Genomic DNA, 23,313 nt, shown 5'->3' on the forward strand with positions numbered 1-23,313 from the left:
AGAAAGAGCATGCGTGCTGAAGCACAAGCAGGGCAGGAGCAGAGAGAGAGGGACAGAGAGAATTCCAAGCAGGTTCTGGTACTATCAGCGTGAAGGCCGATGCAGGGCTCAAACGCACGAACTATGAGATCATGACCTGAGCTGAAACCAAGAGTCGAGGCTTAACCGACTGAGCCACCCAGGCACCCCTCCATGAAAACTTCACTTTAGGAAAACATTAGAGAGGGGTGCCTGGGTGGTTCAGTCAGTGAAGCATCCAACTTCACAGCTCAGAGCCTGGAGCCTGCTTCAGATTCTGTGTCTCCCTCTCTCACTGCCCCTCCCCTGTTCATGCTCTGTCTCTGCCTCAAAAATAAATAAACATTAAGAAATTTTTTTTAATTAAACAAAAAAACATCAGAAAAGTTGGAGCTGTCCAAGAAATAGAGATCTTAGCAACCTAAGTACAACCTCAGAGAGGGGCACTGTCTTGAGAAAAGCCAAAGCCAAGAGTTAGCCACTCACATCTGCTGTTCAGACACTCAACTGGCCAGTTTACCTGAGCTGTTTACCTCTTAGGAGCTGGTGTGTAACTGCAAATGCTAAGGTAATTTACTTATAATGAGAAAAATGTGAAGGCCAAGGAATATGTATGTTTGAACTGGCAGATTGGCAACCTCCATAGGCAAATCCATGGATGATAATTAAAAAGCTGTTTGATAAGCAGGGACACATTATAAGTAATAAGGGTACTCCCTCCCCTCTACAGTGTTGGAAACATGCTAGGACACTTTTTGCTTTGCTCTCTGTTTTCCTACCCTCCTTGCAGACCTCTCCCACACATTCCATTTTCAGGCTAAGTATAGTTCAAGTGTTTTTTTCTTTCACATCTAATTCCTCTCTGGGAATTTTAAACACTTGTGGTTAGAGTGTTCTGGGTCCTGTTGCTTAATCTTCAAGCAAGAGAAATTAACACCAAAGGACTGGATTAAAATACTGGACACCACACAGACTTAGTAGAAAACATATTTTTGGAGTAAAAACAGAAGATTTTCTAGGATTAAACATAATTCAGACGGTGAACATTAGATGTTGCATAAGCTCCGAATAACATACTGATATATTCAAATCTGGATGATTCCTAAGAAAGGAGAGTGAAGACAAAACATAATTGCAATGCAAACAAAGAAATGAAGAGCAAGTATTGATCAAAATTTTACATATAAATTATCAAGCATGTAATTATAGAAAATAAAGCTAGGAAGAGAAAGAAGCACTTGGCCTTCTATTGTGTAAAATGTATTAAGGGGGCACTGAACATTTCAAGGCTATGAATTTGTAGTGACCCTCTTGACTATTCTCCCAGGATGTCTCTGCCCCATTGAAACCCATCCCTATTCTCAAATTTCAATTACAATCCCACACTTCAGAAGTCTCAAAAGATATTTAATAGCTCTATGTTTTAAATAGTTGGGTTATTAAAAATGAGAGCTCCAACATCAATTATACATTACCATTACTAATGTCTTCATCATTTTCTCATGAAAGCAGCAAATGGGGAAGATGTATTCCATGCCAAATGCTAACAAGCCTAATGTTAGAAGCAATGTGAAGAATTGGGTTGTTATAAATTGTCCATATAGAGCTACATCCCCAAAGGCATAACCTCATGGGGAGATGTAAACATCATAAGCCATACCCCTCTCAGTCTGACTGAGCTGATCCTGCATTCTCTCCTGTGGCATCTCCTCAAATGCTTGATTTTGAACATTATGGGCTAAGAACACTAAATTTCGCACAGTTCTTAACCATTCTCAACACTGTTTTACGCCTCAGTGCCTTTGATTTTGAACATTATGGGCTAAGAGCACTAAACTTTGCACAGTTCTTAACCATTCTCAACACTGTTTTACGCCTCAGCGCCTTTGATCATTCCATTTGTGCTTTCTGGAATATTCTCTTCACCTTCCAACTTCCCCCCTCTCCAGAATAACTTCCAAGTTATGGAACCCTCTGTTGGTATTCTCTTCAAGGAGGACTTCACTTTCCACCTTCACTCTGCATTTGGATGACAATAGAGGAGAGTCTAGGAAAGAAAGCATATGTAAAACTGTCTGAAGAATAAAGATAACTATAACTATCATAATTTTAAACCATTTAAAAAAAAGCTAAAAGATGTTAAGATTTTTAATGTGCATCTGAATAGAGCAGTTTTTACTTCGTAACCCTAGTTTATTGTGAAAGACTCCTAGTGCCATTCAACCAATAGATTTTCATCCCAACTCTACCCAAAACCCATACGGGTGAATGTGCACACACACATATATACTTCATCCCTTCGTGTGCCCTTGGGTCCCTACAGACTAAATAGCACAGCACCTGGCACATCCTAGGTGCCCAAACATTTGTTCCTGCTCACTGAAGAATAAAGAAATGCAACAACATGAGTATACTAATAAAGTCCAAAGTGAAGCCAGGTGCTAAGATGAAACAGACTGAAGGGAAAATTAGAGCTCCATGAAATCAACCAGAAAGACTCTCTGGAGAAAGTTAATTTGTAACTATCCAAGGAAGAATAGAGTTATAATCATAGCTATGGTAATAGTTGTAGCAATAATAATGGCAAGTAATACAGATTAAATGATATTTGGCAGAACCTATGCTGAACTATTTATATGTTTTCTTTTATTGCAATAACTGTGACGTGGCCATTATGTCGAGTTTATAGATAAGGAAAGTGATGCTCAGAGTAACAGGCAACTTATGCAGAGTCGTGTAGTTAAAAGCCGTAAACGTAGGGGTGCCTGGGTGGCTCAGTCGGTTAAGCGTCCGACTTCGGCTCAGGTCATGATTTCACGGTCTGTGGGTTCGAGCCCCGCGTCAGGCTCTGTGCTGACAGCTCAGAGCCTGGAGCCTGTTTCAGATTCTGTGTCTCCCTCTTTCTCTGACCCTCCCCTGTTCATGCTCTCTCTCTCTCTGTCTCAAAAATAAATAAACGTTAAAAAAAAAAAATAAAAGCCGTAAGGGTAGAAAATGAACACAGATTGCCATCTGGTTTGGAATGGGCAGTGTGGAGTGAAAGGAGAAAAGCATTAAGTATCAACAGAACATCCTGAGCTAAAGCACCGGAAGCCTGCAGTAACATAGGTTCAAATGGGAGAGTAAAAGGAAAGGTAGCAACATGAGATGACAGAAAACTTCAAAGACCAGTTGGAGAAACTCTCTGGATTTTTGAGCAGAAAAAAATTTCTGTAATGAAAACCAGGCTTAAAGAATGTTCTATAAAAGGTACATGGGCAGGAATATTGGTGGTCATAGGTAGAGAGCTCAGGTAGAAGATTTTGTATAAGAATATATCATTTTATGGCCCTATAAATTTTCTTAATGTTTGTTTATTTTCAGAGAGAGAGACAGAGACAGAGCATAAGAGGGGAGGGGCAGAGAGAGACGGAGACAAAGAATCTGAAGCAGGTTCCAGGCTCTGAGCTGTCAGCACAGAGCCCAATGCAGAGCTCAAACTCTGGAATGGTGAGATCATGACCTGAGCCAAAGGCAGTCAGATGCTTAACCGACTGAGCCACCCAGGTACCCCTTATTTCATGGCTTTCTAGACAAGTCAGTTGAGGAGGAAGAAGGAGCAGTTGGGGGAAGGGGGATGGCTTGGCGTGCACTCGGCACTTCAGAAACATTATTGTGTGTTTAACAGCTGCTTTTGGAAGGCCTAAGCCCAGCAGAAAAGCTGTTTGGTTTTCGCACGCCAAAGATGTACTTAAGTGTAGAGGGCTGCTGTATTTGCTGAGCTAAGTCCTCCAGTTTTCGATTCATTGGCAGTAAATGCTATGAAAAGGACTTCCAGAGCTATTTTGGGTTGCATGAGACTCGTTCAGGAGATATCTGTAATGCCTGTGTCCTGCTTGTGAAAAGATGGAAGAAACTGCCAACAGGATCAAAAAAAAAAAAAAAAAAAAAAAAAAGAAAAACCAAAAAACCCTGGAATCATGTGGTAGACGCAAGGACAGGACCCAGTCTGAAGACTACATTGAAACCAAAGAAAGTGAAAACTCTATCTGGCAACAGAATAAAAAGCAACCAGATCAATAAACTGCACAAGGAATTTAAATGCCACAGTTCTGATGTTCACAGGCACCTCAAGTGCCTCCCCTGCTCAGTTTCCTTGTTATAGTAACCAGTCAGATGATGGCTCAGACACAGCGATGGCCTCTGGCTCTAACAGAATGCCAGATTTTTCCTTCTCAGATCTCACACACAGGAAGACCCAGAAAATATGTTGTGGGATTATCTTTAAAGGCCGTTTTGGGGAAGTCCTCATTGACACACATCTACTGAACCCTTGTCGCTTACTAAAAGAAACAAAGAGGGGCACCTGGGTGGCTCAGCCAGTTACACTTGCTTTTGGCTCAGGTCATGATCTCACCCATTTGTGAGTTCAAGCCCCACATCAGGCTCTGTGCTGACACTTCGGAGCCTGCTTGGGACTCTTTCTCCTCCCTCTGCCCCTTCCCCTGTTCATTCTTTCTGTCTCCCTCTCAAAATAAATAAACTTTTTTAAAAAATTAAAAAAAAAAAAGAAATGTACGTAATGTTTAAGATGCTGAGTATTTCATAAGAAAGCTGAATGCTGCTGTAAAGTACTCTTCAAGTTTTTGGGTTTTTTTTTAATCCCCTTTTAATGAACGAAACTAGGGGAATTTTAGGGGACAGAGATGGGATTTTTGTGTGAAAAAAGTATGTAGTTTTACTCTTTCTGCATTGAGAAGCAGTGGTTGGGGCATTTTTTTTTTTTTAATTTTTTTTTTTTTTCAACGTTTATTTATTTTTGGGACAGAGAGAGACAGAGCATGAACGGGGGAGGTGCAGAGAGAGAGGGAGACACAGAATCGGAAACAGGCTCCAGGCTCTGAGCTATCAGCCCAGAGCCCGACGCGGGGCTCGAACTCACGGACCGCGAGATCGTGACCTGGCTGAAGTCGGACACTTAACCGACTGCGCCACCCAGGCGCCCCTGGGGCATTTTTTTAAGATGGCTGGCTACACTTGTTTTACTTCATGATGATAAATTTGTCATAACTCAATTTAAAAAAAGGATATAATTATACCATTTCACGGTTAAAGCAGAAGACCCCTACCAAATCTGTAAAAACATTTTTAAATTTTTTTCTTTTCTTTTTTTTTTTTTTTTTTGATGTTTTATTTATTTTGAGAGAGACAGAGAGAGTGTGCCAGCTGGGGAGGGACAGAGAGAGAGGGAGAGAGAGAAGCCCAAGCAGGCCCTGGGCCATCAGTGAAGCAGAGCAGACACAGGGCTCAATCTCACAAACTGTGAGATCATGACCTGAGCTGAAATCAAGAGTCGCAAGCTTAACTGACTGAGCCACCCAGGCACCCCAAAAACATGTTTTTAATTGGTAGCCTAGATTTGTCCTCCAAAAAAGTTAGTGCCTGGAAAGCATATCCAGGTACTTCATGATCAGAAAGCATACTTCTCTCTTAATGTCCTGCTTATCAAAATATCCAATTATATTGAATTTATTTGCAGCATAGCTGGAATCAAACAAGAATAATTAGCTAACTTATTTTGACATTTATCTAAAATATTGGCTCCAAATACCAAAAGTAATTTGAAAGAAGTGTCCTTTATCTCACAGATTATTTATATTTTCAACAGAAAGTTCTCTTAACTTTCAGAGTATATCAATTAAATAAAGTTATAAGTTAATTTAATTTCTGTTGCTAAAAAGCAGTTGAACATCCTCTTATGCCCTAGTTGAATGCCTTGATTATCATCTCATTGCTCATATCTAAATGCAACTGGTCTATTTTCAACTGGTAAGTGCAGCTACAAATTATCCATAAAGAAGTCAGGGAATTTTTTTTTTTAAATCTCTACCTTCTTTGGCCCTATGTTAAACACAGAAAGTGTACACATTCCCTTATCTTTGCCTCCTCCAACTCTAGGAATCTTACATACAAAAGGGTTGCACAAGATTTTAATAAAAGCATCTAATTTTGTTTCATATATTATATGTTTATGGTATTTATTAATTTATCTTCTTTTTTATTATTTTTTAAATGTTTATTTTTGAGAGAGAGAGCGAGCGAGCATGGGGGAGGGGCAGAGAGAGAAAGAGAGAGAGAGAGACTCTCAAGCAGGCTCTGCACTATCAGGACAGAGCCTGATGTGGTTCTCGAACTCGAGAACTGTGAGATCAAGACCTGAACCAAAACCAAGAGTCTGAACCAAAACCAAGAGTCTTACCCGACTGAGCAACCCAGGCACCCCTAGTTTATCTTTAAAAATTTTTATTTTTAACAAAAGTGGCACCTTCTGTGGTGCCAGCCTAAATATTTGCAATAGAATATTTCCTATGAAGAAAATTCCACCAACTGTCAGAAACAAAGGACTGATAACCTCTCTGAGGACTGAAATCTGATGGGGTCAGGGGAAAGGACTCCTTAGAAAGAGCTAAAAAACAAGAAGGCTGTGTTTATATAGCATCATGTGTTTGTGGACCAGAAAAAAAAAAATCTAAAAGGCAGAGCCTCTAAATATTTAGAATTTTTATTTTTATTATTTATTTTTTTAATGGTTTTATATTTATTTTGAGAGAGAGAGAGAGAGAGCATGAGTCGGGGAGAGGGGCAGAGGGGCAGAGACAGAGAAAGAGAATCCCAAGCAGACTCCACGCTGTCAGTGCAGAGCCCAACACCAGGCTCGATCTCATGAACTGTGAGATCATAACCTGAGCCAAAATCAGATACTCAACTGACTGAACCACCAGGCACCCCTGAATATTTAGAATTTTTTTAAATATGAATATAGAATACCTCTATTAACCAAGAGGATGCCCTCTGAAGACATTATTCTTTGTGAGAAACTTTGTCACTATAAGTCTCGGCAGGAACCCCCAGTCAGCCCCTCTCCTGCACCCCATCTCTCAGTTCTCGCCAGCCAGCCTCTTGTTCCCATTCCTCCTAGCTCTGGCAATCCTGACAAGGAGAACTTTTTATCCCCCAGAGCATTTGTTCGTGTCTCATACTACGTTAAATGACAGCTAATAGGAATCTAAGGAAGATATAATAAGTGTTGGAACTTCAGCAATGAGTGCATATCTCTACCTACTGAAGTGCCTAAAACCGTGGATATAAAAATGTACTATTATAGAGGGAAATAGCTTTGTAATTCACATCTTTGGCACACACATTTACTTCCCCAGTAGTATGACCACAAACCAAATCCAACTCAAATCAACATAATTATGAATTATGAAACTGTACTGAAGACTTCCTGGGGCACCTGGCTGGCTCAGTTGGTTGAACATGGGACTCTTCCTCTCGGGGTCATGAGTTCAAGCCCCACGTTTGGCCTAGAAAGTTTACTGTACATGAAACAAATTTGAAAATATCCTTCTGATGACATTTACATCCTGGTCTCTTTCTTGTCAACACAAGTACACTAAAATATTTTCAAAGAGTTTTCAAACTTTTCAAAGCCAAAAGAGTTTTAATTAATATATGCAAATCCACAGCGATGAATTCATCTTTCACCTGTCTTCTCCAATGGGTAAAGTTTTCGAGATAACAAGTTGATAATCTTAATAGTTACAAAGATGAATCCTAATGGTTATAAAGATGTTACAACTGAGCTAATACATTAACACTGTGGGTTAATCCATGGACACTGATTGAGTCACTTGGCAAATGTTTGTTCTATCTGTAATGTTCTGGACACTGCACCAGGTACAGAGGACACAGGGGTGAACAAGACAAGATGTAATCACTGCCCTCTCAAACAGAAAGGTATTCCAGATTTTATGTCATCAACCAGATTTAAAAAAACAAAAAAACAGACACAAAAAGCTAAAAGTGAGTTGTTCAAGTGATGTACATTAGTGACATTAAGTATGTGAATTAATAAACAAATCGGGCATCTAGCTAAAGAATCTTAAAAACAATTTTCTCTCTAGGGAGTATACCAAGCTTCCCCAGAGGGTAACATACTGGTAATGAGGAGCTATCCTAGAGTCAAAGCATAATCGATAAAATGCTGGAACCTTCTGTTCATTTCTTATAAACCAATGCTACTGAGAGACATCAGCTTGGACATAAACCTTCATGATTTAACTACTACTCTGAGATCATCTACAGAGACCAATAGAAATGAAATCTCTCACACATCAGTACATTCCCATGACAAATACTACAAGAATCCTGCACATTTCCACTGAAACTATACTCTAAAGAGAACATAAACCTCCTATAATAGACTGTGTAGATGTCAGTCTGGGAGAGAAGGAGCAGATATTCGGGAAAAGGCAAGGGTTTCTGGGTTACTTAAATTTTTGTCTCTTGTGACAATCATTGTCTTACATAAGATATCAATTGCAATTGATTTGCTTAATTAAGTTAATTTTCAGTATCTAGTTTCAGACATCACCAGCCAACCCAGGGACATCTTAGAGATAATTAGAGGTTCCGTCTGCAGAGAGGTTGAGAAATCAGAACTAGTGATGGACAGTCTTAAGCATAAAGGTGAAACTAAGTGAGTGTATGGATTTATCTCAGAGTATAAAAGGAACGGGGTCCAGGGTCCTTTGAACCTTGATTCTCCGGGTGGATGCCTGTGTCCTGGCATGGGGCAAGGAAGGAGAAATCAGTGATGGCCAATTAAGAGAGGGAAGTAAAGCTGGCTGAGGGTGAATGTGCATGTGCGAGTCTGTGGGGGGGGGGGGGGAGAGGGAGAGGGAGTAAGAGACACAAACAGGAAAGGCCATGCCCATTGGGTGAAGACTGACTTAATCTCTAATTAAAAATCTCTGGTGGCATCCCATTCTAATTAAAACACAATTCACGTTCCTTTACAAGACTTGAAGGCTTCACATAAACTGCCTCCCACCTTCCTGACTGCATCTCTTCCAAACTCCCCCTTTTTAATCCTCTGCTTCTACAAGTTCTCCAAACACCCCAAATCCATTCATGCCTCAGGGCCTATGCAGATTCTGTTCCCTCTTCCTAGAATGCTTTTCCTTCTGCTCTTCACTTGATGGCTGCTTCTCATCATTCAGGTCTCAGTTCAAAAACTACTTCCTCAGAGAAGCTCCAATTGCTCTAAAGAAGCTTTCTCTCTAGCAAACCCTGAGGTGCACTGGCTTGTATCTGAAACATGTTTTTTCATTTATTTGTACCTTGTTTATTGACTCCATTTCCCACAGAAACATAAGGTCTCTAAGAGCAAGGGCTCTATCTTGTTCAACACTGGGTGCCCTACCCCCACCACCAGCACCTAGAGCATCTCCTATTATGTAGTGGATACTCTGTAAATATTAGTCAAACCTCAAGTCCCACCTTATGGATGACTGTGCAGAAAGTCACCCAAGATCCACTGCAAAACCACTCTCTGCTCTCTTGTCACCTCGACCTTCTACCACAGTGACCATAACCCACAACCATACCAATTCCGGACCTGCTTCCACAACCTGTGGAAGGTGGAGGTAACGCTGCTTCCCTTTCAAGAATCTCCAGCTTCCTTTCCTGTTCTCCTCTGGAGGCCCTATTCTCATCTCCTACAGATCTTTCCATTCCCAACCAGATAAAGGTAGCTCCAGATTTAAAGAATCCTTCAAAGACCAGCATTACACGCTACTAGGCACATTGTGTCTTAGGTATAAGGGCAAAAAGAGAGAATGGGGAAGAAGAGCACCCTTTCACTTGGCTTTTCAGTGTTTATGATAAAAAAAAAAACAAAAACAAAAACAAATTTCCTAAGGGTTGGGTACTTTCCTTCCTCTCTCTCCCAAGAAAAGGAAAGCCCTTCCCTGGTCGATGCAGAAGGCTGTGACAGCAAATGGGAAGCTGGCCATTCCCCCTTGGATGACAAAAAGTCTCCATGAAAAAGAAATATGGACATGGGAAAGAGACCCATGTCCTACTGTTCCTTACTTTGTTTTATCCTCATAAACTCACCCCTAGAATCTCACCCCTTCTTAGCCTGGCTGTATGGCAGCCAAGTTCCTGACCAAGCCTAAGAACCTACTGCTTGTTTGGTGCTGGCGAATCACCATCAGCAGAAAGAACTCCTGCTACCTCACCACGTTGAGGAAACAGTACTTCTGACATCCTAATATAGAACCAGAAATACAGTTTCCTCCTGACATGCCATAATATCCAATGCATCCATTGTCTGCCTTACATCAAGCTGACTCCCAATCAAATACATCTTTGTTGAAGTATAATTAACATACAGTGTGATAACAAGTTAATTTACTTTTAACCCTTAAAGGGTTCACCTGGAAATTCTGATACGTACTGTTATCCATTGTAATCACGACAAATAGGAGAGGTTACTTTCAACTGTGAAAGTGGGGAGGTAGCCCTGGGAGGACTCCTTCCAGGAGAGAAGGCTGAGTAGGAACGTCAGTGAAAATATATTCAGAATGAAAAGAATTTTTGGAGCACAATCCATTAGAGATAACATATCCTCCTGAATTTGGCCAGACACAGCACACCAAAGTGACCTGTCAAAGATGCAGAGAAGATAGAAGATACCTAATTGAGGAAAGTCTGAAGCTCTCAGAAGGAAAGGCAGATAAAGTACTCAGACCACCTGTTCAAGAAGCCCAGCCTGGGGGTAATTAAGGAAGTATATTCAGAACAAGGGATATAGAACTTGAGTGTGCAAGGCAAAGGTGAACAATATGTCTAAAAAACGGAAGAATTTGTGAGGAATGTATGCTGTGGAGGCTTCCTGGGATGGCGTAAAGCAGAGGTTAAGCAGACCTCCGTGTGATCCATTCTAAATCCTTTAAGCTAGAGCAATCTTAGTTTTTTTTAACTATAAAACGGGGCTAAATATTCCTGTCTCATAGAGTTGGTGGGAAGATCTAATAAAAAAAAAAAAAAAAACACATGTGAACACACGGGGGATCCTACTGGATGCCACATGAGTTGTGTGCTTTTCTCACCTCCTTGATAAGCATTACCTAAAATGCATATCAAACAGATATCTGGCCCCCAACCCTGGACGGAATCGTAAAACCCATGGAAGCCAACTGGTAATCTGCATGGGTAGCAAAGGAGATGTATCAGAGAAATATGGGAAATGCCCCACTACTTTACCTCTCTCCTAGAATATTCCACACGATGTGGAACACAGAAATATCTCCAACAGAAGAAAACAGCTGTCACTTCCCTCTGGATAACTTGAGAATTAAAGTTTTCACAAAAGGCAGACTTACGTTTTGGAGTTTGTTTGTTTGTTTTTAACAGTAAGTCTTTCAATGGTATTGTGCCAATACTGTCCATCCCTTTCTGGGCCTCAAAGATTATTGATTTGGGGCAAATCATTGGGAAATATCTCCAACAAATGCACTGCAACATGGTCTCATTTTATTGCCCCATTATCCGGAGGCAGGCACTCTGGGACTGTGACATTCAGGGATTATGGTAAAAATATTGCTCCAGGGAAGCCCCACTGAGCAAGAAATGAACATCTCCTCTCCCCTCCACATGAACAATTAAGGACGCTTATGAAGCCAGATCAGGGTTAACGTAATCAGTTTCTGAAAAAGTTCTCATAAACCAAAGTTGCCATTATCTGAAATGTCTCTGAGGCAACTGGCCTTATTCAGACACAGGGGACTACAAGACAATCTGTCTCTTTTGCAGATTTGAATGTGAAAAGCCGTCCTGGGTGAGAAGACAAGGAAGCAACACAAACCAGTTTCCAAATGTCAAATCGGTGTGCTTTCAAAAGGAAACTAACCTGGCAGCCAACCGGATCTTCCCAAACACTTAATATCTCGCGGTAAACTAAAAGGGTCATCTTCGGTGGCTAGGAGAGTAAGTTTGAAGACCGGAAAGGCCAATATCCATGCTAGCATAGATAAAACAGCCAGCCATCAGAAACCTGAACATCCACGTGAAAATGGGGAGAACAGCCAAAGAGGAAAAGAAGCTTCTGACTGTCCTGCAGTGTCCTTAACTCTCCACCATCATAGTACTCAGACGCATGTGACTTTTTTGAGTTAGAACCTGCGGTTAATGTGGCTTCTGATGGCATCCACGATGTCATTCCTATCCCCACTCTCACATGCAGTTTTTAAATAGTACCTTTCTAACAGCAAGCACTCCCCGCTCCCCGCCCCTTCTGCTTAAGATCCTATAAGGTGTGTGGGGTTTCAGCTTCTGAAAATCGTTTCTAGATGTTCTTTTAAGCCAAAATAACAGCACACAAGACGGAGGCTGAGATCTCCAGGAAACTCTAGAGCAAGCGGCCTCAAAATGACAAATCTCTTCTTTTTTTAATCTTGAAAACTAACGGCGGCCAACACTGCAATTTTCTCACCGCCGCTCTTTTCCCCAGACTGCCTCGGTGCTTGTTTTGTTAGGTCTAGTTCTACCGTGGCGGGAAGGAGGGTCTCTTGGAAATTTTTCTGAAAGACCAGAACCTTCCAGACCTCTAGTCCCTCCTGTTCCAGTACAGACCCTTCCCTTTTACAAAAACAAAAACAAAAACAAAAACAAAAACAAAAACAAAAAACAGCTAGCAAAGAGCCCCCACCCTGGTCACACTCGAGTGCCCAAGCTCTCCTGAGATCACAGGAAAGAGGGTCCCAAAGCAGGTCCTCTACCCTCGCAGCACACCTCCTCCCGCCCTGGGGGTCCGAGCGCCCCACGGCTCCACTACCGGGCCGGTTCCCCCACCCCCTAAACCCGGGGGCCAAGAGCCCGCAACGCTCTGGGGTCCGCAGGGCGCATGCAGGGGCTGTCGGTTCAGCGTGCCCCCCGCCCCCCGACGCTCAGCCCCTGGGGCCGCACAGACCCCAGGCCGCCCGGATCAGGGTCAGGAGCTCGGTCTCCCCGCGCCCCCCACCCAACCTCCCTCGCCCCGGCAATGCAAACCCGCAGGGAAGCCGGCGGGAGAGTTACCCGCCGAGGCCCAGGCGCGAAGACTGCAGAGGCGTGCGGGACTCTGCGGCGGGAGGCCTGCGGCTCTCCGGCCGCCCGCCGCCGCTCGCTCCAGCCGGCCGCTGCCTCTCCCGCGGCGCCTGCAGCATCGGGCCGCCGAAGCCCGCGGCCGGCGGAAACCGGAGGAAGGTGGCCCGGGTCAGGGGCAGCGCCGGCACGATTCCTCGTCCGCGGACCAGGCGGGGGAGCTGGGGAAGGCGCGGCGCCGAGCGGAGTCCGCGGCGCCCAGCCGCGCGCTGCCCTCCGCGCTGGGGTCCGGATCCCAGGCGACTGCGCCGAGCGCCTCCGGAGCCGCGGGGTCGCTCCTCCTGCTCGTCTGCTGGCGCCAGACGCGCGGTGACCACGGCCGCCCCCGAGTCCACGGAGGAAGGTGCACTGCAGAGTGAGGCTGTGGGGGCTCCGCGCCCCCCGGAACAGGGAGGCAGGAAAGCAGCCGAGCCCCTACCTTTCGGGCTGGGCGGACACCAGCCGCGCGCCCTTGCCGGAAAATCACCACGACGGGAGGGCCCGGGTAAAGCAGCGGGTGGCTTCAGGACAAGGTAGGAGGATCAGGTTCCACAGCCAAGAAGACACTCCCATCCCGCCCTGGTGTTGTTTGGAGAGCTGCCGGGACGAAAGTGAGGGGCGGCCAGGGTACTCCCCTTCCCCGCCGGGCTGGCGGGCGGCTGGAGTAAACACATCTGCTTGGCGCACCGGGGACTTCTGTGACACCAGGCGAGGCAGGCGGCTTGGTCCCTAGCAGAAAGGGAGGGGTGTTCAGATCTCCAGAATTCCCGGGCTCTGCCTTTCAAGGACAAATGTGTTGGTGCTTTTTATCTTTTGGAGATGTTACTTTAGGGGGAAGAACGAAGGTGGGATGTGCATTTTCTTGTTAAAGTAGCGCTCTCGAGAAAAGCATTGTTAATAATGTCCTCATACTTGGATGGCTCTGAATACATTTTATATTTCAGTGTTTGTGAAATAATTCATTGTCTAGCAACATTCAGTTAATAGCTCCAGCCTTTGCATACTAAGCATCATAATCACATGCCGTCAAATGACCCCAGAGAGAAGAGCCACAGACTTGGGTATAATTCAAAGCGGCAATGTGTCACCGCACTGAAACAAAGCCTTTCCTCTGTGATGGACCTTCTGGTATTTGTGTTAAGTTTAACAACAGCCCTAGGAGGCAGCACTTGTTATTTTCCCAGATTTACCAATCCAAAAAACGGGAGTGTGTTCAGAACATTCCTAGCTCTTTCCCTGTCTGTGGATTGCCTTGGAAGAGGGCCACACAAATTGTGTAATTTTAAAGGTCGCTCCTGAGACACCAGAGTAGTGAATGATGTTTAGGGAATTTGCCCGTGTAGGTCAGTTTTCCTTGAGGTTGCTTTGCTCTTCTAGTTTCTCCTGAGTTCCATACTACCCTTCTCTTGCTCATGATCTTCAGAATTACACTAGTGTTACGCTTCACCCACTCTGCCCTTTTTAGGATTTGGGGATCTGCAAAGTCATGTGTTCAGGGGAGAGGCCATCTGCTATTCCTAGTTGGCCTTTGTGCTGCTTTGTAGTAGTGGCCAAGAAGGCAGAGGTCACCCTAACCTAGTTCAAATTCCACCTCTTCCACTGTCATGCCTTGTTACCTTAAGCAAGTGGCTTCATGTCAGTGTGCTTCCTTTTTGTCTCCTGTAAAAGTGGTATAATACAACCTATCTTCAGGGCTTGTTAGGATTCAAATAGATGATGATCTAAAGAATTCTTGGCACGTTGCTTGGCGCAAAAACCATCAGGTCAGGAAACAAGAATATTAACTACCAGTCACTGCCCACTATGAGTCAGTTACTGCCTACGTATCATCTATGTTCCTCCCATCCATCCTGTAAGCCAGAATAATCTCATCTTAGAAATGAAGAAACAGAGTTGGGAGGTTAAGCAATGTGCCCAATGTCATAGTGCCTACATTGGAGCTGTGATTCAAATGAATGGCCACCAAAATCAGAATTTTTAGGCAGTGCACATACAAGGCTGGCCATTTGCTAGGTTTTTATGGATGACGCAGTCTCTGAATTAAAATCACATTGTTTCATAGGATATGGCCTCTGTGGCCCTAGGGACAAGTTCAAGCCAGGTTCCCCACACTACCCTGGGGTGCCATTCAGTACAGTGTAGAGAGTAAGGTTAAAGACACTAGGACATCTTCCTCAATCCCAGTAGAAGTCCTGTCTTCCAAATCCTCATGTTCCTCATGTCCTGTCCCAAGAACAGGCTTTTTGAGCATGATTGGTGTAGGACTGTCTACTTCATATAGGGGAGACCTACTCAAAATGCTGTGCCCTCAGCAGAACAGTCACCTCAGCAGAACAGTCGCGTCAAGTGACAAGAGGCCGTTTTTTTTAACAATATCACCTTATACATTGATAATAAAAATTCTTTTTTCTAACATTTCTCAAGACTTAGGTTGTCCAGTTCTAAACAGTAATCTGGCTCAAGACCGATTTTGACCAAACTAAACTTTTTTATTTTTTACATACAATTGTGCCTCCTCCCACTCTAAATGAAGATCCTGCCAGCCTCTCCTGGCTGTCTTGGGGTTTTATCTACTGTAAGCAGTTATTTAAAGAATATGTGCATCTCAAAATGAGTAAGCCACAGGGAGTAGGCAGTCTAAATCCTAACTTAGAGCCGACTGCCTACAGCGTGGGAAAACTGTTACTTCAGCAAAAGGCAGTTTAGTTCTCCTAAGCAGTGCCATAACTTCTGCAACATCTCCATTTCAGAGCAGGATCTCAGCCCTATGTTTGTTTATGTAAATAACCATTGTGTTGATTTCCCCCGTATAGTGAGTGCTTGGAAAAGGAATGCGGATCTATCAGAAAGCTTATTTGCAACTTCATAAACAGCAGTGTCTCCTTACTCTGCTAGTCCCTGCAAGGTTTCAGAGTTCTGAGTAGCCCAGTCTCAGGAACTGCATTTACTCTCCTTCCAGAAACTGGAGAATGAGGGGAGGTGGGAGAGTGGAACTAGGGTTCATCATGTTCTAAACACACGAACATATAAAATATCTGGTGAAAGCCAAAATTAAGATGATGGTCATAAGCAAGCATAATACAAATTTCATAGAAATTTGTATTTCATAGAAGAAATACAAATAGTCCATAAACAGGTGCAAAGATTTTAGTGTCTTTTTATAACAATGTTTATGAAAATGTAGACAATAAGGAGAAATCAGATTGGCAACAACTAAGGTTAATGAGCTTAATGAGTTTCATCAAGGTGTCAAGGAAACTATTCAAAGAAGGATGAAGTAGAACTTCCTCTTTAGAAGGCAATTTGGTGATTGCTATCAAATTTACAAGGTTGTTATGGTTTTGAATTTCAAAACCCTAATTAAAGTTCCATAACTGTCTTCCGTAGAAGACAGTTTGGCCTCAAGCCAAGCAAAGTCGGAAAGAGGAGCAGGAAAGAGGAAAGGGTGGGGAAAGACACTGATCTCTTAGTTGACTCCTACTTATCCTGGTCCAGAAGAGGCAGCCATTCTGGTTACTGAGTAGCACCCGGAACAAACCCTGGTAAGGCGCCTCCTGCAGGTGGGTGGGCTCAGTCGGCAAAACTACTGCATCTCCAAGCAGCTTGCTCAGAGCTTTTAATTATATGTTAGAAGTGTTAGAAGCCTGGGCCACTGTCCTAGCTGCTGGGCCCTGCTCCCAAGACAGGAGGGAGATGTCCCATCCTCCCCACCTGTCTGTGGAGATGCTCTCCTAACTTCTACTCCAGTCGCATGACTGATAATTCTGTCAAAGTATTATAGGTAACTTTCCTTGGGGGCACTCAGCCCACTAATTAACATCTTTAGCTAACCCCTTTGTCTCTCAGCTGGTTTACAGAGCGGAACCTACTGCTATTTCGCTTCATGAGAATGTTTTTACTGGATGGATCCTGAAAAGGGGAATCGCTGGGCAAAGCATACATGAAACTACAAATAGTTTTGTATTTTCTATTTTCATGTTCCGAAATTCACACTTGAAACAAACAAATGAACAACAACAACAACTAGTTTCGATAGCACTCCTGAAACAGAGTGCCAGCTGGAGTCATCACAGTGCGCTGTGAATGGCACAGAGTCTTCTCTACATTTCCCAAACTTCAATCTGCTATGAGTGTATATCACCTTCAAAGCAGCAATTCCATGTTTTTAGGACTCCATCTGTAGAAATGATCACATACAAATACAAAAATATGACTAGGGATGGTCACGGCAGCATTGTTTATAATGTTTAAAAACAGGAAAACAGTGCCCAAGAATAAATAGAGTGATTAATTAGACTGTGGTATCTCCTAATAATGAAGGCAGCCATTGCAAAGCTATTATAAATGTATATACGGATTCAGTTTGCTAACGGGATAACGGCTACAGTACGTTGGCTTTAGAAGTTCTACATTCAGAAAACTGTGGGACCCAAGGAATTTAACAAAAATCCCCTACCCCTGGACAAGCAGAGCAAGACTAACCCCATTTTGTGCTATACCCACGGTCTCATGTATAACCCCCACATGACCTACTTATTGCTTAAGACACTCCCCCACCCTAGTCAAGCCGCTGAGCACACCTTTACTGGAAACTGGCTCATATAGGAATGAGGAACCCCTAACCGCCAAAGAATGTAAACCCTGCCTTTTGCTCGCCAAACTTGCGCGCCAATTCTGACCAGAGTGATAGGCTAGTTCAAACAGTTACTATAGGGTAAATTGTAATCAATTGGCCACCTGCGTGTGGACTGACATGACTATGCAACTTTCTGTGTGTGTTACAATCTCATTGGCCACTGGCCCCTATAAAACTGCTATGCCTCTTAACCTAGGGGTCCAAATCCCTGCTCCGCTGTGTCGGGTATACTTGGGCCCAAGCTCGAGCTTGCAAATAAACCCTCGTGCCTTTGCATCGGTATCGGTTCCTTGGTGGTCTCTCAGATTCAAAATCGGGGCATTACAAAAACATATACTGAATATATGTGTAGCATATCATAGATGCGGTTATTTATTAATATCAAGCAGAGAAAGAACCACTCATATGTGTGTATTTGTGAATCCGTAGGGAGTTGACAGAGATTTCATCTAGAGAATGGAATTATAGAGGCAGAGAGAGAAAGTAAAGGAAGGTTTTTGCTTTTGATTCTAAATATTTCTGATAATTTGAACTTTTTACAATGTACATAAATAACATTTGTAATTTTTTTTTAAAGATGCTAACAAAGTTAGCATGTGTGTGGGAAGAGAGATTAAAATCCTGAAATAAAAATGCATCAGTGTTTAGGCACAAATTGGAACTCTCTACCTTGGTGATTCCCTGCCTGTGTACACTCTATATTCTATGCAATACATTTTTCCCCAATCAGTAGAGACTAAATAGAAGCATCAGGTGAAAACAAAATAAAATAAAACCCTCACAGCCACATTGAAGGGACAAGATGAAAACCTATGGAATCGTGTTTTTATTTTGCAGTGGGGGAAAAAAAAAAAACTAGGCATATCGGAAGCATGAAAAAAAAAGGTTCATATGTGTGATTTCATTAAAATGTAGAACTTCTGAGTGGCAAGATATATTGAGAAATAAAAACACAATCTGAGTAAAAATATTTGCAACACATAGAGAATGGTTAATTTTCTTATTTTACCAAGAACTCATGGGGGAAAAAACCCAAGAATTTAATAGAAAAATAGGCAACTACAAGGACAAGCAGCACTCTGAAGGGAAAAATAAAACATATATTCATTAAACAAAATGTGTCTCCTATGCGCCAGGCACTAAGCTAAGCAGGTGTAGAGCAGTAAAGGAAACATACGAATTCCTGTTCCTATGCAGCTTACATTCTAGTAAATTTTGGGGAGTCTTGACTTCACTGTTTGAATTTAAACTTAGGTATAATTTGCACTTATTGGGAAAAATTATGAGTATTAAAACAGGGCGGAGATACAGGCACTTTCCTGTGCTATTGGTGGGAGTACAAATCGGTGACCCCTTTTTGGAGGATATTTTAGCATAAACACTTGTAATTTTCAACATTTATATACTCCAATACAGAAATCCCACCAAGAGAAACTTTTGTTACAGATATCCTTGCACAGTTATATAAAGTTGTGTATAAGAATTGCCTATTAGGGGCGTCTGGGTGGCTCAGTCGGTGAAGCGTCCGACTTCAGCTCAGGTCACAATCTCATGGTCCGTGAGTTCGAGCCCCGCGTCGGGCTCCGGGCTGATGGCTCAGAGCCTGGAGCCTGCTTCCGATTCTGTGTCTCCCTCTCTCTCTGCCCCTCCCCTGTTCATTCTCTGCCTCTATCTCAAAAATAAATAAAACGTTAAAAAAAATAAAAAAAAAAAAGAATTGCCTATTAGATATTGCTTATAAATGGAGACCCTGGAATGACTCAAATAGCCTTTAGTAAGGGACTGGAATTGTAGGGTACACGTATACCATAGAATTTTATGTTGTCACTAAAAGAATGAACTAGTCTTCTATCTAATGACTTGGAATAATGTCCACGATACCATTAAATTTAAACATCATATTGCAAAACAGATTGCCCAGTAGGATTCTGATGTTGTTTAATATTTTTTTAAATAGAAATAATGATAGTTATAATACAGCGGATGTTAGTACACACAGTATCTGGAGGAATACACACAAGCTGTGAATGTCAGCTGCATCTAGAGGGTACATTCATGGAGGACTTTTCTTTCTAAATTATACAGTTCGGAATGTTTGATTTTCACTATTTATTTTTAATTGAAAACGAGAATTTTCAAAACATTTTACAATTTAGGAATTTTTGCATGCAGTCTCTTAGAGACATAACAAATTGAGCTTTACTTCTTGGGGAGCCTGGGGCGGGGCGCAGTGGTTTTTCTGAGAAGTAATGACAAAAGCTTTGATATACATGGGTGATTGTGTGCCATTTTCATCAAAATCTTGATAGTGACAGTTATTTTGGTTTCTGTTATTCTTAACCTCAGCGTTAAAGAAATTCATCTACTCCCAGACTTACAGGGGATGCATCAGCAAAGGATATTATAAGACAGTGACTTGTCAAGCAGAGAGATACTGCTGGGATACAAAGTTGCTTCTGGAGAGTCCACTAGGAACCACTGCCTATGGAACCACTTAGGAACCTCTCCCGACTTCCTGTCATTACACCTGGAGATAGAGAGGCACCAAGTGTGAAATGGCGGAAAAGAAGGCAAGGTGGAGGCCACTCGATATACTCAAATGTGAGCTTGTATTAATTGTACTCCTGCCAGATGCTAGGTGATTTTATAGGTTATATTGTTTACCACACACAGCAGCCCTGTGAGCTGAATATCATTATCCCCATTTTCCAGATGATGAATTGAAGACTCAGTAAAATTACCTAATTGGCCCAAGGGCCGGAACTTGTACGTGTCACACCTAGAATTTGCATCCAGGTTAAACTCCAAGGCTCTCTTTTCATACCCATGACATAGTGCCTTTCTAGTCAAGAGATGAAGGATGTGAGAGAATTAATGACGGTTATGCGAGTATGACGTTTCACAAAAACACTTAGAACCTGGTCAATTGAATGGGAATCCTGGGAAACCTTAGTTGGCTTTTTGTATGCGGGTATCAAGATGGTGGCTGCAATGGTATGGCCAACATTTCCAGTTCCCATTGTTCCAGTTCCTGTTCCCCCAAACCAGAATGTCTTCTCCAGGGATGTGCAGACTGTAGATTATGGAAATATTTCTTCAGGACCCCAGTCATCATTCTTCCTGGCTGAGTCTGCTCACTTTCACACCTGAGCTCACTTTGGGATAGATCCCATTTTAATGTAATTACGTTAGCAGAAGCACTAACCATAATGGCATCAGGGTCATCACAAGGGAAACATGTGCGGCAGCTCCCCAGGAGCATGCAAATGCAACACTTCAATTCTTCATTTTTATTCCACATCAGAACCGTTTATTACACTATAGGACATTATGAATACAAGAGAACCGATGTCAATAATAAAGAGCTGTAGAGATAGGAACCGCCATGAACATCTGAAGTAGAAGTAAAATGAAGGATTGAAACTGACCACTGTTCCCTAATGGGTTAGACTAGGAATCAGTTTTCATTTTACAATGTTTACAATTTTCGTTTTTACTGAATCTTCTGGTAAGCTTCCAAATTTACTTTTTTGCACTCAGGTGCCATATTGGAAGCAGTTTTTCCAAATCCTGCACATGACTGTTAACTATTACAAGTATATTAACCACATAGTGATATCCTGACCATCTGAGCAGCTCTCTTCAGTGCTTCAAAAGTGGTAAGTACAAAAAACAAATAACAAATAATTAACAAATACAAATAACTTTAATCTCTATCATCATTTAGTATTATCGCATAAAATTGAGGGGTTCTAAAGCTCTGCCTAAGGGACTAAAGAGAAACAATTTTGTTTTTGCTTAAAGAGAGAGATGGGAATAGGCAGGACTTAACTGTATGTCTCCGTGCTTATCAGTGATAAATAAATGTATTTTAACCAAGTCAACTAAGTCCTAGACTCTGGATCTACAAAATTTTGTATAATTGATAAAACTTTTTTTACTGGCTATAGATTAAAAAGCTGAATACAGTTGAATTTTCCTGGGCCCTTTAGAGTTAAGAGTCCTGCCACTGAGAATCTGTCATACAAAATGTTAATCCGTACGCTCGAAAACAATAAAACTCCAATACTAAATACCTGGAAGTTGTCCCTAAGTTTTCTTTTCTTTTTTTTTTTTTTAATTTTTTTTAACGTTTATTTATTTTTGGGACAGAGAGAGACAGAGCATGAACGGGGGAGGGGTAGAGAGAGAGGGAGACACAGAATTGGAAGCAGGCTCCAGGCTCTGAGCCATCAGCCCAGAGCCAGACGACGCGGGGCTCGAACTCACTAACCGCGAGATCGTGACCTGAGGCGAAGTCGGACGCTCAACCGACTGAGCCACCCAGGCGCCCCCCTAAGTTTTCTTTAACTGAGGTGAGTAATAAGTTCATTTGTACATGATTTCAGAAAATGTGCATATCCCTTGCTGTTCAGCGCCCCCCCACCCCCACGCTTATTCTGTATCTGAGATCTCTCAAGGATTCACTCACCATTTCCATAGAGGGACTTGGGAGTCTTCTCTTGCGAGCTCTACTTTCTTAATTCTCAGTCTTTGTACGTCCTGCTGCTCACTGAGCATTCAGTTCCACATGTATTTATCAGCACCTGCTGTATGCAAAGAATTGCACAAAAAGCAGAGTCAACAAATCCAAAGCCAAATTTTAAGTCTTCTACCCTGACCAGCTTTTTCTTTTCACTTACTCATTTTTATTACTGATAATGCTTTTCTCCCACCTTTCCACATTTAAAACCTTAGAATTATCTTTGATCTGTCCTTCTGTCTCTCCATCTCACCTGAACTTCCATCCTTCATGTCATTAGCACACTCCACATTCAGTCATTAAATGCACACTGCTTGCTATCTGCCAGGAACTGTTGCAGGTGCTAGGAGTAGTTTGCCAGTGGGGAAACAGGCAAAAATGTTTGCTTTCCTGGAGTTATATTTTAGTAATTCATCTTGATTTCCTTTGTGTTTCCCTCTTGCATAGTGTTTATTTCACTTACTGCAGACCTGCATTCCCTGAGTCACCCTATCACCCCCATCACCTGGAGCGGCTCTCTTGGAATAATATCCTAAGGACCCACAGCTCGCTTTTTTACTTCTCAGTCTTGAGCAAATCTCCCAAACTTGTTTTAGGCTTCTTTTCCGTAGAGCAGCCTGCCTGCCCACCCTTCACCCCACTGGAACAAAAGACAACATTGGATTCCACATCTCTGCCTGTCAGTCTTTTGAAAACAAAAGCAGCACCAGCAGAGATGTTCTAGAGATCTGTTAACTTGTTTCTTACCCTGTAACAGAAAAGTCACTGAGCCAACCAAACACCAAAACGTAGTTACCTTCTTGAGATGGAGGAGGGATAAATATTTACAGCTGGAGATCACAAGTCTGAAATCAACATGAGCAAGGCTGGGTTTCTTCCAGAGGAGGGGCGGGCACAATTTGTTTCCCTGCCTTTTCCAGCTTCTAGAGGCCACTCAAGCTCCTTGGCTTACAGCTCTTCCACCATTTTCAAGGCTTGCAGGGTAGGATCCTCACATGTCTTTGACTGTGACCCCTGCTTCTCTCAACCCATCTCCTGTTCTGACTCTGACCCTTCTGCCTCCCTCTTCTAGGGACCTTGTGACATTGGACCCACCTGGATAATCTCCCCATGTGAAGACCCTTAACTTAATCATGTCTATAAAATTTCTTTTGCCATTTAAAGTAGCACTTTCACAGAATGGGGC

General features: G+C 42.6%; 2 protein-coding genes across 3 annotated transcripts in view; one reads left to right on the forward strand and one right to left on the reverse strand.

Annotated features, from left to right (window-relative positions):
• Window positions 1–13,541, reverse strand: part of ST3GAL6 (ST3 beta-galactoside alpha-2,3-sialyltransferase 6) — an 85,137-nt gene extending 71,596 nt beyond the window's left edge. For both annotated transcript variants that reach the window (XM_086675647.1, XM_025913747.2), the window contains exon 1: window positions 13,409–13,541. The gene's annotated coding sequence lies outside the window, so the exon portion shown is untranslated. The remainder of the gene's footprint in view (window positions 1–13,408) is intronic.
• The window catches only part of LOC147577496 (uncharacterized), a 38,321-nt gene that overhangs the window by 4,197 nt on the left and 10,811 nt on the right, over window positions 1–23,313 (forward strand). The window contains 4 exon segments of the mRNA XM_086675700.1: window positions 3,686–4,122; window positions 4,124–4,332; window positions 10,997–11,048; window positions 12,474–13,502. Of these exon segments, the coding sequence (XP_086531826.1) occupies window positions 3,686–4,122; window positions 4,124–4,332; window positions 10,997–11,048; window positions 12,474–13,502 (1,727 nt within the window).

Source organism: Puma concolor, chromosome C2 (genome assembly GCF_028749965.1).
Source record: "Puma concolor isolate L17-30 chromosome C2, mPumCon1.1.hap2, whole genome shotgun sequence".
Lineage (NCBI taxonomy): Eukaryota > Metazoa > Chordata > Mammalia > Carnivora > Felidae > Puma > Puma concolor.